We start from the raw sequence: 13,182 nt of genomic DNA on the forward strand, positions 1-13,182 counted from the left end.
GGAAAGTGTATTTTGGGGAGTACCTTATTCTGCAGTTAAGTGTATTTCAAGAAGTCTAAGGCCCCCCTTCTTTTGGGGTTGTGACTGGGCTTAGGTGTGAGTAAGATGCCAAGCTGCTCAAATAAGGGCAGTTCTGGGCATGAAAAAAGTAAAACTGTAGGTATTGTGGGGGGTTATGTGAAAGGGAGGTGCCTTCTGAGTTCAGACATGTTCCTGGTTGGGTGGCAGCTCGTCAGGGATTACAATTTTGGATCAAAATGTGTGACTTTCTCTCATCTCAATCCTGTAGTAGGTGTGTACATCTTTTTTTAGAGCTAGCCCCCATAGGTCTTTAGCAAGATAGCTTGTAACTGCCTTGACTGGAGAGGCAAATAGATTGAAAGCTTTAATTCTGCCAGACCTTGTGCAAACCAAGTCCCTCTTTTCTCGACCCTTTTCAGTATCAAATAACTTGAAAACTACTGAGCTGAACCATGAACACTGGTCTATGTCAACACTGTTCTGCACCATTCTTCCAGTCTACCTCATTATTAAATGTTCATGTGTTTAATAGAAAATGTCAGATTATGAGAACTAGTCTCATTAATGGGACTTAAATACCCACTCCTTAAGGCTTATGTAGGATGGGCTTTTTGTCACTATGCTTCTCTACCTAAGCATTGTGTGGTAAACCCTAGCTGATAGTTGTAGCATTGTGATAGCTCTAATAGTGTAAAATAAAAAAAGCAAAATCAGGTAGGTACATGGGGTGAAAAGGCAGCTGTTACTGAGCTGAGGCAGTTGGAAAAATAGACAAGCTTTCCTCAAGGTTTGCAATAAAAGTAAATCTCTGTATTTTACCCCATTTGAGTGTCTTAAGTAGGATATGATTCAGGGCTATGCGAAGGGGTCCTTCTTCCTCCCACTTGCAGTTGGAAGGGGGAACTATACAACAGCCAAAACTGAACATCTATCACAGGTGACACCCCTGGCATCAAGCTGTGAGAGGTGTGTAGAGAAGAACATGCTCCACTACTTTTATGAAACTCTAGTTGCTTCCATTGGCATTCCCAATTTCTGGAGCAAGTACAACTTTGAAGCAGAGGAAAGAAGCCAAGCCAAGCCTAGCCCAATATTTTGCATTAATCAGTGCAGAGTCTTTTCTCTGGAGGATGATTCAAAGCAGGAACCTATCTAAGCTCCTCTGAATTACCTCTCAGAAGACACTTTCCTTTTGTCGCAATAAGGTTAGGAAGACTAGTGTCACCAAGCTAAAATTAGCCTGTATTAATTCATCCCTAATTTGTAAATCCTTGCATGAAGAAAGAACCTCCAATTTTAATGCCTAACTGCAGGTTCAGTATCTCTGGAGGCCTTCAATGCTAATTTTCATGAGCATAGACAACAGACAACACTGGTAAAGTGTCTGGTGTTTGACCTTGTTCCATTTGCATTTTCATTTAAAAAAAACCCAAACACATGTATTTTTCCATGTGTTTTTAAAAGATTTAGTAACAGCAATAGTTTTATCTCTGCAGGTGGGGAATGATCACACCCTGTAAAAATAAAGGACTTACCGTTCTTTGGCTTCCACTAAATACGAGTGTGTGGTCTGAGGTCCCAGAGCTGCAGGGATGTTCTGAACTTTTTAGTCAGTGAATGCTTAAGTGAACATTTTGGATAGGTGGGAACAGGCTCTTCATTTACTAATGCGTCAAAGTTTCTGTTAAGAATTTATTTCAATTTATATGGTGAACTACCAGGGTGGTGAAGGTAAGATACAAATATAAAAGTTCCAGAGTCAGATTAGGAACATTTTAGGAAACAGCTCTCATAAGGAGGCATGTTAAACTTCTTTGTGAATTAAAAAGTCCATAATCACAAATCTAGGGTTAGTTCTGTATGTTAGTTGTGATCTTCATACAAAACAAGATGCTGAAATATTTTGCATGTCAAAACTGAGTTTCCAGCTCATGACTGTAGATATGAGGTCTGCAGTAACAAGAGACAAGCTGGAATCAGAACATCTCACACTTATTATTTATAATAGCTCTACTGTGATGATGGAAAATCTACTCTTGTTATGAGCAATAACATTTTCCCCATTCCACAGAGGAGAAGATGCATCAAAATAATGACCTGAATCAGGTGTACATCTTCCAACATTTGTTGCAGACAATGAAACTCAGTTTCTGGACTCCCTTGTCTACATTCTCATTTGTAAGTTGCTTTTAAGGGATCAGCTGGGATGGTTTGTCCACATCTCAAACGAATTGGAGACAGACCTACTCCTACATTGAAGAGCACAGTTCAGTGCCAGTTCCCATTCAGTCCCTGCTGTCCAACAGTGCTGTAAGGTATTCACAGTATATGCTGTGCCAGACCTCCAGGATGCATGTCAGAACCATAAAATCCTGAGAATACATGGCAGCCAGAGTTGCCTAGGGCAGATCCACACCTGAGAATTGGAGTCTGTAAATATTTATACTTCCTTCCACTCCTTTTATGGACAAGTAAGGGTATTTGCCAAACATCTAATATTTTACCCAAAGTCTAAGAGTGCACTTTGTATTTTCTTATAGTAAAGGCACACCTGTTCCAGAGAAAGATATTGCTATAAAATATGTAAGAAACTAAGAGCTTTAATTACAAGCTTGCTTGAGTCTTGTAGCAGCTAGAGAAATGGTGAAAAGAACTAATCAATGACAAGCCTAAATCAAAATAAGAACAAACCAAGCCATTCTACTTAATTGTCTGTGGTAGCTAGAGCCAGTTGACTTCAATATGCTATTTAAGAATGCGTGTGTCCAGGAATGCATACCATGAAATGATAGATCTTTCTCTGGGGAATGGCCTCGTTCTCAAAACTTCAAATCCAGACTTGGGTTCCTTCAAAGCTTAGGCTTTTATAGGGCTCCTTTTAGACACAAGAACTAGTACTGATTGATTTCTTTTTTTCTTTTAAATGAATTCATCAAGGGGATATTTTTCAGTGGAAAATATCTTTGTAAAAGTCCTTGGACGCTGTAAAAGAAAATAACTCTCAAAAGAGTTCAAGCCTAGCCTGGCAAATTTTTATTTTCAAAAGAGTTATTTCCATTTTTAACATAAGAAAGGTATTTTGAAGAACACATCTGAAAAACAAGCTAACTTCTTGCAGAATAAAAAAGAGCAAGAGAAGTTTCCATGGGCACTAATCATTAAGATCCAGTTTTTTAAAGCCATATGAATCTCTCTCTAAATGGCACAAATGCTAAAAATACTTCTAATATACAAAGATGTTCTTAATATACAAAGAATATACAGTGTCAGGTAGCTTTAATAGGCCAAAAGGCAAGAAGAGGAAAATTCTGCAGCTCATCTGTAAAGAAAGCATGCACCTGTAAAAAGAATTAAGCATTATTTTGAATGTTGCCAAAATTCTGCAGAGAGACCTGCTTTGGAGAAAGCAATCATTCTGTATGGGCTTAGTTATACACAGAGATATGTAATTTTCTACTATAAATACGTTAAATGCAGTTGATAATAGTGGAACTGTATTGATGCTCATCCATTTCTCTACCTCTCACATATTTTGGAAGAACTACATAGTGTTCTTGCTGTTTGGCATTTTAAGAGTTTGTTTAAAAGCTGACAAATCTGAAAAGAAATGAAGTTTAAAATGGGAAACAGCTGACATTTTATTATTTTATTAGATACCTCTTGTTTGATAAGAAATTTGAGACATAATTTTAGAAAATAACATTCTAAATAATACAAACATTTTACAATTGCAACTTACCATCTGTATTTAAATAAAACAGCAGCATAAGCCCACCAGAAGGCTAATGTAATTTTAATGTACCTCTGCACATGTTCTGTTATTCTAGTTTAAAAAGTCATATTAGGTGCAGAAGAAAAAAGGGCCTTTTTTAGGGGCTAGGCTTTGAAGCAGTAAATAAGCAACAGAGAGAGTCAAGTCAATCGATGAGGAGAATTAGACAAAGATACCAAATACACTCATTTGCCTTCTAGAAGAGCTTGCTACCTAGTTAAAGTGCTAGCATAGTGTCTATTGCTTTAAATATCACAATGTTCACACCAATAATATACAGAAATAGGCAGGGCAGCATTTATTACACCCCGTTTTTAATAAAAACCATTTCTCATAAACAGATATTTCCAAGTCTTTTGCATAATTGCGTATGAAAACACTTATAATTTGCTTTTACACACAATCATATATAATTAATATATTAGAATTGCACAGCAACACTCAAAATCTACTTAATTTAGAAAAGGAAATTTTAGTTATATAAAGTAATTTTTGCAGTGTCTCACTCTTGCTGCTTAATAAGTTGGTTAGAATTCAAATACTAGAGAAACTGTGCTTCAAGATAACCTGATCAACTGTCATTTACAAAGGTACAAAATATACAGCAAAGTTAATCTCTCATTAAATAAAATATACAGATTAGCTAGTGTTACAGATCATTAGCTAACACCTTATTTTAAGGGATAAACTTCTAGAGAGCTCCCCCCCCAATATAGGAGAATTACACAACAGTTCTTTTCCCTGTATGTTTATGCAATGAGTCATGTTCACTTTAACTGCTGATAACAGAGGACTGGGTTTATCACCCTGCATAGCGAGGCCAAAAATGATCCCTGGTGGAACTGCAGTAAAGTCAATGTGAAACCCTAGAGATCAGTTTTGTCTAAGGCGTAACAGCCTATTCATTAATTTATTTATAGTAATAATGCCAATCATTATCACTGTGGTGGCTTTTAATCCTCCATGAGAATTCTCCTGTAACCTACCAATCAACCTACCATTAAAATAAAGTGTTGCCAATATACTCCACGATCACTCTGTTAAAACAGTGAGCTATGAAAACTGCCTACTAACTCTTAAATGGATCTCCCTGATAATAAATGAGTTTTAACAAAACCAGCATGTTCCCACTTAAACCAGCCATCCTAATTTAACAGTTTGGAATGAATGGTAAGTGCGTGTATGTTAGGTTAGCAAAGAAGTGTAACACCAGCTACAACTACAGCAGTGTCACATCTCTGAGGTTTACTCTTGGTCCAGGCGTATATTAACCATGGCAAAGCACCGGCCTAGGCTCTGAAAGAATGGTAGAATGAAAACATCTGTCAGGCTCTTCCATACAGTTTGCACTGAAGGCAGGACCATGAGACAGGTTTTCACAAAAGGCACCACAACCCTGTAAAAGAGAAAATGAAAGATTTGAAGATTGGTGCTGTGACAGCATGGGGAAATCAGGATAATAGAACACAAGTGTGACATCTTATGGAAGACAAATGGTTCTTTAACTTTCATAACTTTATAATATAAATATAAATATTTAAGCAAGTTGATTTTACTCTCTTGCAGTCATTCTCCATCAATTTGGTTTGCTCAAGACCTCATACCTGCATATGCAGAAACACCATTATGCATGTGGTCCTCTGGCCAGAATCATTTGTATGCAACATGAGAGAGTAGACACCAGCTTTCTTTTCATTGTGTCTCTGTTTACTAACCAGCAATTTCTTTACATGCCATTTAAAATTATGAACCTTTTCTGTCTCTCCTTGCTGCTAGCAAGGCTGGTGTACATGATCTGCTGTAGCCCTGCTGCCAGCCACCGTGGCTGAAGAGCGATCATCTCCTAAGGACACACTTGTGCTGTGGTCATATCTGAATGTGGGTCTTCAGGGGTTGACAGAAACACCATGTTTCCCAATTTGAGTTACTAGAAACAGCACCCTGTACAATCTGTTCTTGCTCTGCTGCCTCTTCTGGTGTTCCTTTTATCTGTTCTCTCTCCCAGACACACACAAGCACACAGGCACACATGCACATCACACCACTGGCATCTCATTCCTTCCCATCCCTGTTACAAGTTGCTACAGTAAAACAGAAACAGGAAGGCAATATCCAGTTACATCAGATTCTTACAATACAGATACATGCCACATCTAAGAAAAATGGGCTGATCCTGTACAGTTCTTAATTTGTGGGTGAGAAATTAACACTAGATTATGGTCAAAACTCCTTGTCAGGGGAAAAGATCTTTTTATTCACTCAGGGTGCATACTAGAAAGTATTGTGCTTTCATCTCCGGAGCACTGGTAAGCATCTGGAGATTGCTCTCCATGTGTACCAATTCCAAAGCAATGTCATTAGTGGTGGCTTGAGTCACACATGCTAACAATGGAGGAGAGCCAGAAGTGCACATATGGGCAGCTCAGGAGAGCCAGTGGACACATGATAACTGACCACACTGTTTCAGGTTATTCTCCTTCCTTAATAATTTACTGGCCTAAACCTCTGGTCATTTCACTGAGCTGGATTTTCTTACTTGGGTGCAGAAAAACTAGATGTATAAATAACTTAAATAATACTGAAGTGCTACTAGAGCAAGGTTTTAAAAAAATTTCTCTGCCATACTGAACATATTTACTTCCTAAAATAGGTAAAAGAAGCTATAGATTCTTTTGATAAAATAATAAACTCTGTTCTAGTTTACTGTTGCATTCAAAATTTAAGTTCCCAATCTTGCATTTGCATAATTCCATTGCAGAACTTTCACTGACTTCAACTGATGACAGAAAATAAATAATTTACTATGTCATCCTAAGTCTGAAAAAAAGAGGTGCTGTGTATTTACAATGCATAGTCTTCAGATTAACAAATTAGAAAAAACCTACCACATTTTTAAAAAGTTGACAGCTAGAAATGTACAGAATCAAAATTAATTATTTTCAGTGTTTATCTAACAGCTTTTGTCATACAATGCAAGCCATATACTAGTATGTCAATGCTCTACTCAAAGCTAGCCCAGATGGATTTAAACAAGAATAGTTTTTCTAAAACCTTCTCTTTTGTCTCTGCTGAAACACCCCATATAGGACTGTGAGCATTACTGGAATAATGTGCCTCTAGTTTTAAACTGAACCCTGTAAACTACGTGTTTATAACCACCTATAATATCACTGCATACAGAATAGATGATTTATAGTGTAAAAAATCAGGCCTTAACCTGTTAGAATACAGCTGATATACATCAATAATGCAAAGGAAAAAAAAAATTGCTATTTTTCCAAGCAACACAGGGAAAACGCCAGAAATGGCTATTCTGTTTGTATTGACTTCACCTCTTTTCCATTTCAGATAGTTGATAAAGACAATATAATTGGTCCTTTGCTACCATTTATAATTAATTTGGCCTGATTTTTTAAAAAATCTAACTTAACTGGAGAGAAGCAGGAAAGACAACACTGCTTTTGGACCCTCTGTTGATAGGATCATACAAAATACAAACTAAACAAATACCACAGTATTCAGAAGATTCAGAGAAAGATGTAGAAGGCTGGAGAAGCAGTGACCATAGTAGTTGAAATTGCTGTAGAGGTCATTCACACAGTACTGGAACTCAACCTATTTTGATTATCTTAAATAAAATAAACACTAAAATGTTTAGGTAATCTTTAATAATCTTTTAGCACTTGCTATTCATTTTTTTTATTTATGGTAAATGCATGCGAAACCCACTGTAGACTAAATCCATAGGAGGATACATGAGACATGATAACAACCAAAGCTAATTAATGAAAATAACTTTCAGTTTTAAAATAAAATTAATCTACTTATAGATTACAATTACTCAAACATCTTTCCTCAAAGAAGATCCTTTACACCCAGGAGAGTCATAAAAGGTATTTTCCAACTTTTAAATTATGTGTGTGTGTATGGAGGTGTATTTACATGTGTACAAGTCTGCGTCCTGTTCTGTACAAAATACGTTATCCTACAGTGCGATATTTCCAGATTATCAGAGGGTGCAATGTTGTCCATGGAGTGACCAGTCACACTTAAAAATAAATAATCAAATGCCACTAGAAGCCACATATTTGTTTTTGTGACCTGACAAACATAACACGCACATCCTTTGCTGCGGATTTATCCCGGTCTGTACTTTTGTTCTCAGACGCGGTAACTGCCTGCTTGAGTAATGTCTAACAGTAAAATTAAAGTAGGATATCCCAAGGATATCAACACTGATGCCATATCGGTACTACTAGTGTTACCATGTAGTACAGTATTGGGAAGAAAATGAAAGGTCTGTTGAATTTGTCATCTAAGATGAAGACAGCTACCTATGTGAGCTCTCATTCAATCTTGCTATTTATACATATTATAAAATACCCCTTCTTTCACCAAGTGGGATGGATCGTGTCTTTTGGGAACTGTTGAACTGAAAAGTGCAAATTACCCCATTTTTTTTCAATCCTATTGTATTTTCTCCTTATTCTGTTCAAGGCATGACATCTACAAAGTTATACCCCTCAACCTTTCTCACTTTTGCTCACATTACTTTTTCTTCTTGCTAAACCCTGAGGGAACACTGTCAAGAACCAAACACCCCTCGGAAATGGCAGAGCACAGTTTAATTCCCACTGATAATGAGAATCAACTTTTCACAGACTTGGGGAAAAATGTAGGAGTAGTCATGCACCATTAATTCAGATTCCTGCTTCAAAGTAAAGAATCACACCTTCTCCTGTAAGTTTTTCAAAATGGAATCTCAGATATGTCTTAATACTATTTTTCAAATGCTCTGTTTTTGTGCTTAAATTACCCGATTCCATGTACTACATCATGATTGTGGATTAAAAATCTTGTATGGCTCTACAGTACAAGCAAGCATTGTGAAAGATGACTATCAATTACCTAGCAGTTATACAGCTTCTTGCATCCCAATAACCATTGGGACAAGTGAGGTTGTCCCACAACCAAAGCCTTTCACAACTCACACACGATATATGAAGTGCATTAAAATTGAACATTATGTATTCCAAGACCTGGGTAGACTGGAAAAGCTAAAACTACTACAAAGGAAGCAAGACACCATCCACGTACTTCCTCTTGATAAACCAAGGGATATGTACTGGACATCAAAGAAGAGGCATCAAGGCAGCACCACCAGGTGATAAGGTAGGCCTTCACAGCTGTACTGTAATTTATTTTGATTTCAGGCAGTCAGTAGGGACATGGCTTTAGGGTTGAGTATGATAGCAGCAGTTATGTAAATGAAGTTGAGGAATACAAAAAGGTAAGAAATGATGCATGTCCGTATCTGCTTAGCATGTAAGTCCCTGGCTATATCTTAGCACTGTGAACGGAAGCTCAAGTGGGGAAGTGCTGTGAATACCTAGTGCTTTAGCTGATGATCCCTACAAAGCTGTGTGAGCCCATCTCAGATCCAAGATTCAGGTTATGGATCCCCGAATGAATCACTGATTCTTAGTGTAAATATGCAACATACCAGAACATTATTCGGATAAGACTACAAAAAAGCATATATGAAATTCAAGTGTTAATTTCCAAGAGGTGGCAAACATGTGGCTTGGAACAAAAATCAGTTGCTGATCTATAAAAAATATAACCATTTTGCACAAGCCGCCTGAAAAAGCAGAAGTGTTCTGCTCATGTTCAAAAATCAATAACCTTAAGAGCTACAATCTAAGGACATATTTAAAAGCTTGTTAATTTCATAGAAAGATGTTACAACTCAGTGTGGCCTGTATACTCTGTGGTGAGAATGACAGTCATCAGTAAAGAAAAAATATGAAGTAGACTTCTTTGAACTGGCTTATATATAAATCACCAGCCTGCTAGCTGGCCCAGTTTCAGCCCATCAGTATGTTTTAACAGGTAGTGTGAAACCAGATTCTGGTTCAACCAGCCAGAATGAGTACAGAATATGCTCCATCTTTATGGTTAAAAATGAAAATTAAGTGTATTACTATATATTTCTTACTGAGCTTTCTTTTTTTGGGTGAGGGACAACATTTACTATCAGGTATGATGGGGGCAATTCACAAGGTGCCCTTGAGCATGAGAAATACTGATTTAGACCTAACGTGGATTTTTAACATGCTGACGAAACTGCAATGACGTGTGACATCCACAGAGCTTTGTGCTTGAGCACCTCCAAAAGTTGTTGAAACACTTCTGACTTTAGCCTCAGGAAAAGCTCCATTACAACATACCCACATCATCACCTCACTGGTTTGGATGATAAAAGTGAAGCACAGAGACTCTGAGTGGCAGCCTTCTTCGGAGGGTTTGCCCAGGGTCTTCCCATGACATTTAAACAGCTGAAGACAGAGTTATAATGGAATTCCCTTTCTTTCACATACAAAACAAGGAGGTTTTTTTTCAGACCCAATGGGCCTACAAAGGAGCCAGTACCCTATATTTAGGACCTCTAAACCTGCACTGCTTTTTCACTACCCTTTCAACTCCTCACTCCCATGAAATCTGGAACACGAAGAGGTGCAGAGATGCCAACTTAGTGTGTTCCACCTTTGTGTTGGAACAAATCCAGCTTGAGTTTGTGGGAAGATGAGACATTGTATTGAGAAAGTATTGCCTTTCGATGGTAGCACTGGAGGGAGTCCAAGGGGGTGCAGATAGCACTACTGAGTTACAGGACTCTTTCACATCCATCCCAGGTGCAAGGAAGATCAAAATGAAAGATCAATTCTGTAGTGACAATGAACCTGGGCAAAGAAAATAATTTGCTGGGGAAGCAAGTGTGTTCTCAGAAAGTCAAGAGAGACTTTTCAAATTAAGTGCTACAGTCAGACAGTCCTATTTCACATGTACTGAGAACCCATGGTTCCAGAGATAGTCACTAGGGACTACGTGCATAAATAGTAACTGACCTCTGAGCCCTGGTCTCTGTATCCAGTCTGTGAAATCCAGATACAAGGTCCTTCTGAAGCACAAAAAAAGTACTACAGTTTTAATAAATTTGGATTAATTTTTGCATAGGTATTTCACCACTGGAAACCTATATATACTCACCACACCCTTTTGCAGTCACACTGCGCACTATGGCACAGTGACAGCTGACAGATGTAAAAATCTGCGCAACACCATGCCTATGCACTGCTTGTTTGTAACAATTTGGGAACCAGAGATGTAGCAAGTGGACATCTCTAAACTGCACTGTAAGTCCTTTGAATATTATGCAAACATTATGCTCCAAAATTCAAGTTAATCAGTTTTCAAAATGGCTTGATAATTTCATCAACACAAACTTCCATTCCACTTTCAAAAACTGAAATCTGCACCCATGAGATTGCCACCACAGGTGCAGATAATCAGTGTATTCCCAGGGTTTTGAATTCACTTCCGGTTTCTGTATTCTGTTTTCCTTAATAGAAGGAAAAGGATTCCCATGTTACCCAAGTCAAATTCGACTTTGCTCAAAACTTATATATACAGAAAATACTGGTTTGCAGAAATAACGTCAATAATCTGCATTCATCCCTTCCTCTGCAGCCTTTTGGATTGTCAGTTCTTTCCTCAACCTCATCATTCTCCCTGCCATTTTTCCTTGTCCACCATCATCTCCCTTTCTGGTCTCAAAGTACTCTTCCTGATATTTTGTGAGTATATTATGCTTAAAGTACACAGGTTTGGTGTGACTCGGACAGCCAATGTATTTGCCTGTGAACTTGTACCATGTCCAGAAGAAGCTTTCCTAAGATCAGCAGGGTTTCTTGCTTAGGTGTGAGGGCTTTGGGGCACTGCATCTAGAGATAGCTATGTACCAGGTGCAAGGCACTGGCATTATATTTTATGGCAGTAACACAGAGCAAGCTGGGCCCTCAAAAGCTTTCTTCAGTCTGTGACGAAAAAAAATGAAAGAGGTAATGGTGCTAATAAGTTAGTAATAACTTCAGGTGTTAGTAATACTTTTGCCTAGATAATTAATTTAAAATACACGTTTGAACAAATTCTGCACTTCAGTTTAAAAAAACAAATTCGGTCACCATTATCACTTCAGAAGCCAGCCATGGTTGGAATGCACTGCCGTAGGTGCCGTCCAAGTGGCAATACACGCTCTCTGCCCCAAGGAGCTTACACAGTCGTGACAGACTGCTGGTAAAACCAAGGCGGGGAACTGAATCACAGAGAAAACATTGTTTCCTTTTCTCTCCCTTTAGAAATAAAGCAGTTAATATTAGCTGTATGACTACCGGCGTAAAGTCGGCCATCGCTGGTTGGGCAGTAGTGAGTGCTACAGCAGACGAGTTCTGCGGAGCTGTCGGCAGAGCCCAGGCACCGACGGGCACAGCACGCGCTTACCAGATGTGGAGGCAGCTGAGCGTCGCGAAGACGATCCCCACAACCAGGGCCAGCGGTATGGCGAGGACCAGAGTCAGAACCTTGTAGATCACGTACTTGCTGAGCTCAAACAGAGCGTGGCTGCAGATCCAGACCTTGTCGAAGGAGTGGGTGAGCTCGGGCTCCGCGATCACATCCTCGAACCCTAGCTGGAACAAGAAGCGGCTCTGCCGTCAAGGGGAGCTGGGGCGCGGGGAGCCCTCCGGGGACCCCCTCGCCGAGGACCCGAGCCCCGGCCCCGGCCCCGCCCGCCCCCGGCCCGGCCCGGCCCGGCCCGCACCTGCAGGTGGGAGTTCAGCCCGTGCGGGTCGCGGTCCAGCTCGTCCTCCGCGCACTTCTCCGCCTCCGACAGCGCAGGGCCGCCGCTCCGCGGGAAGTTGTCGTCGTCCATGAAGATGCGGGTGTCCACCTTCTCCGTCTCCAGCCCCATGGCGCTGCCGCCGCTGCGCGGCTCCGGCCCGGCCCTGCCCCGTCCGCCGCCGCTGCCCCGCCGGGCCTGGCCGGGGCGGAGCGGGGCTGCCCGGGACACGCCCCGCGGGCCGCCCGGCTCCGGCGGCGGGAGCGCTGCTGAGCCCGGGGAGCCGCGGGTCGGGCTCGGGGTGGGCGCTCGCCGCAGCCCGCCCGCCCCTCGCCTCGGCAGCCGCTCGGCGGGCGCTCAGCCCTCCCGGCGGACTGCCCCGGCCGCCCGGAGCCCACGGGCGCGCTCGGTTTCCCCGTTCATCTGCGGTGCTCGGCTGTCACCGCGGCCTCACGCCCGACTGGCCTTTGTCAGCGTTTGTGGCATCGCAACAACAGGCAGCAGAAACAAAAAGCGGAGGGGGTTGTGCACTGGGTCGTGTTGGGCCGTGCCCGTGGCCCCCTTGCAGCTGTAGGGAAAGCAGGGAAAGAAGGAGGGTGTGTCGCCACTGCCCAGTGGTGTTCCCGTGTCCGGCCCCACCGGCCCGTCACACTCCAGCGGGATTTACTTGACTCGTGCTGCTTAAACTGCCTAATTTTTTGCTGCAATAAAA

The 13,182-nt window shown here is 40.8% G+C and overlaps 1 protein-coding gene across 1 annotated transcript; it reads right to left on the reverse strand.

Annotated features, from left to right (window-relative positions):
• Positions 1–3,031: 3,031 nt before the first annotated feature.
• On the reverse strand, positions 3,032–12,659 carry CAV2 (caveolin 2). Its single transcript, XM_039571432.1, has 3 exons — positions 12,453–12,659; positions 12,134–12,321; positions 3,032–5,189 (listed from the first exon to the last, which is right to left on the reverse strand). The coding sequence occupies exons 1-3, from the start codon at positions 12,600–12,602 to the stop codon at positions 5,039–5,041; spliced, it is 489 nt and encodes a 162-aa protein (XP_039427366.1). The 5' UTR covers positions 12,603–12,659; the 3' UTR covers positions 3,032–5,038.
• Positions 12,660–13,182: the final 523 nt, after the last annotated feature.

This window comes from Corvus cornix, chromosome 1A (genome assembly GCF_000738735.6).
Source record: "Corvus cornix cornix isolate S_Up_H32 chromosome 1A, ASM73873v5, whole genome shotgun sequence".
Classification (NCBI taxonomy): domain Eukaryota; kingdom Metazoa; phylum Chordata; class Aves; order Passeriformes; family Corvidae; genus Corvus; species Corvus cornix.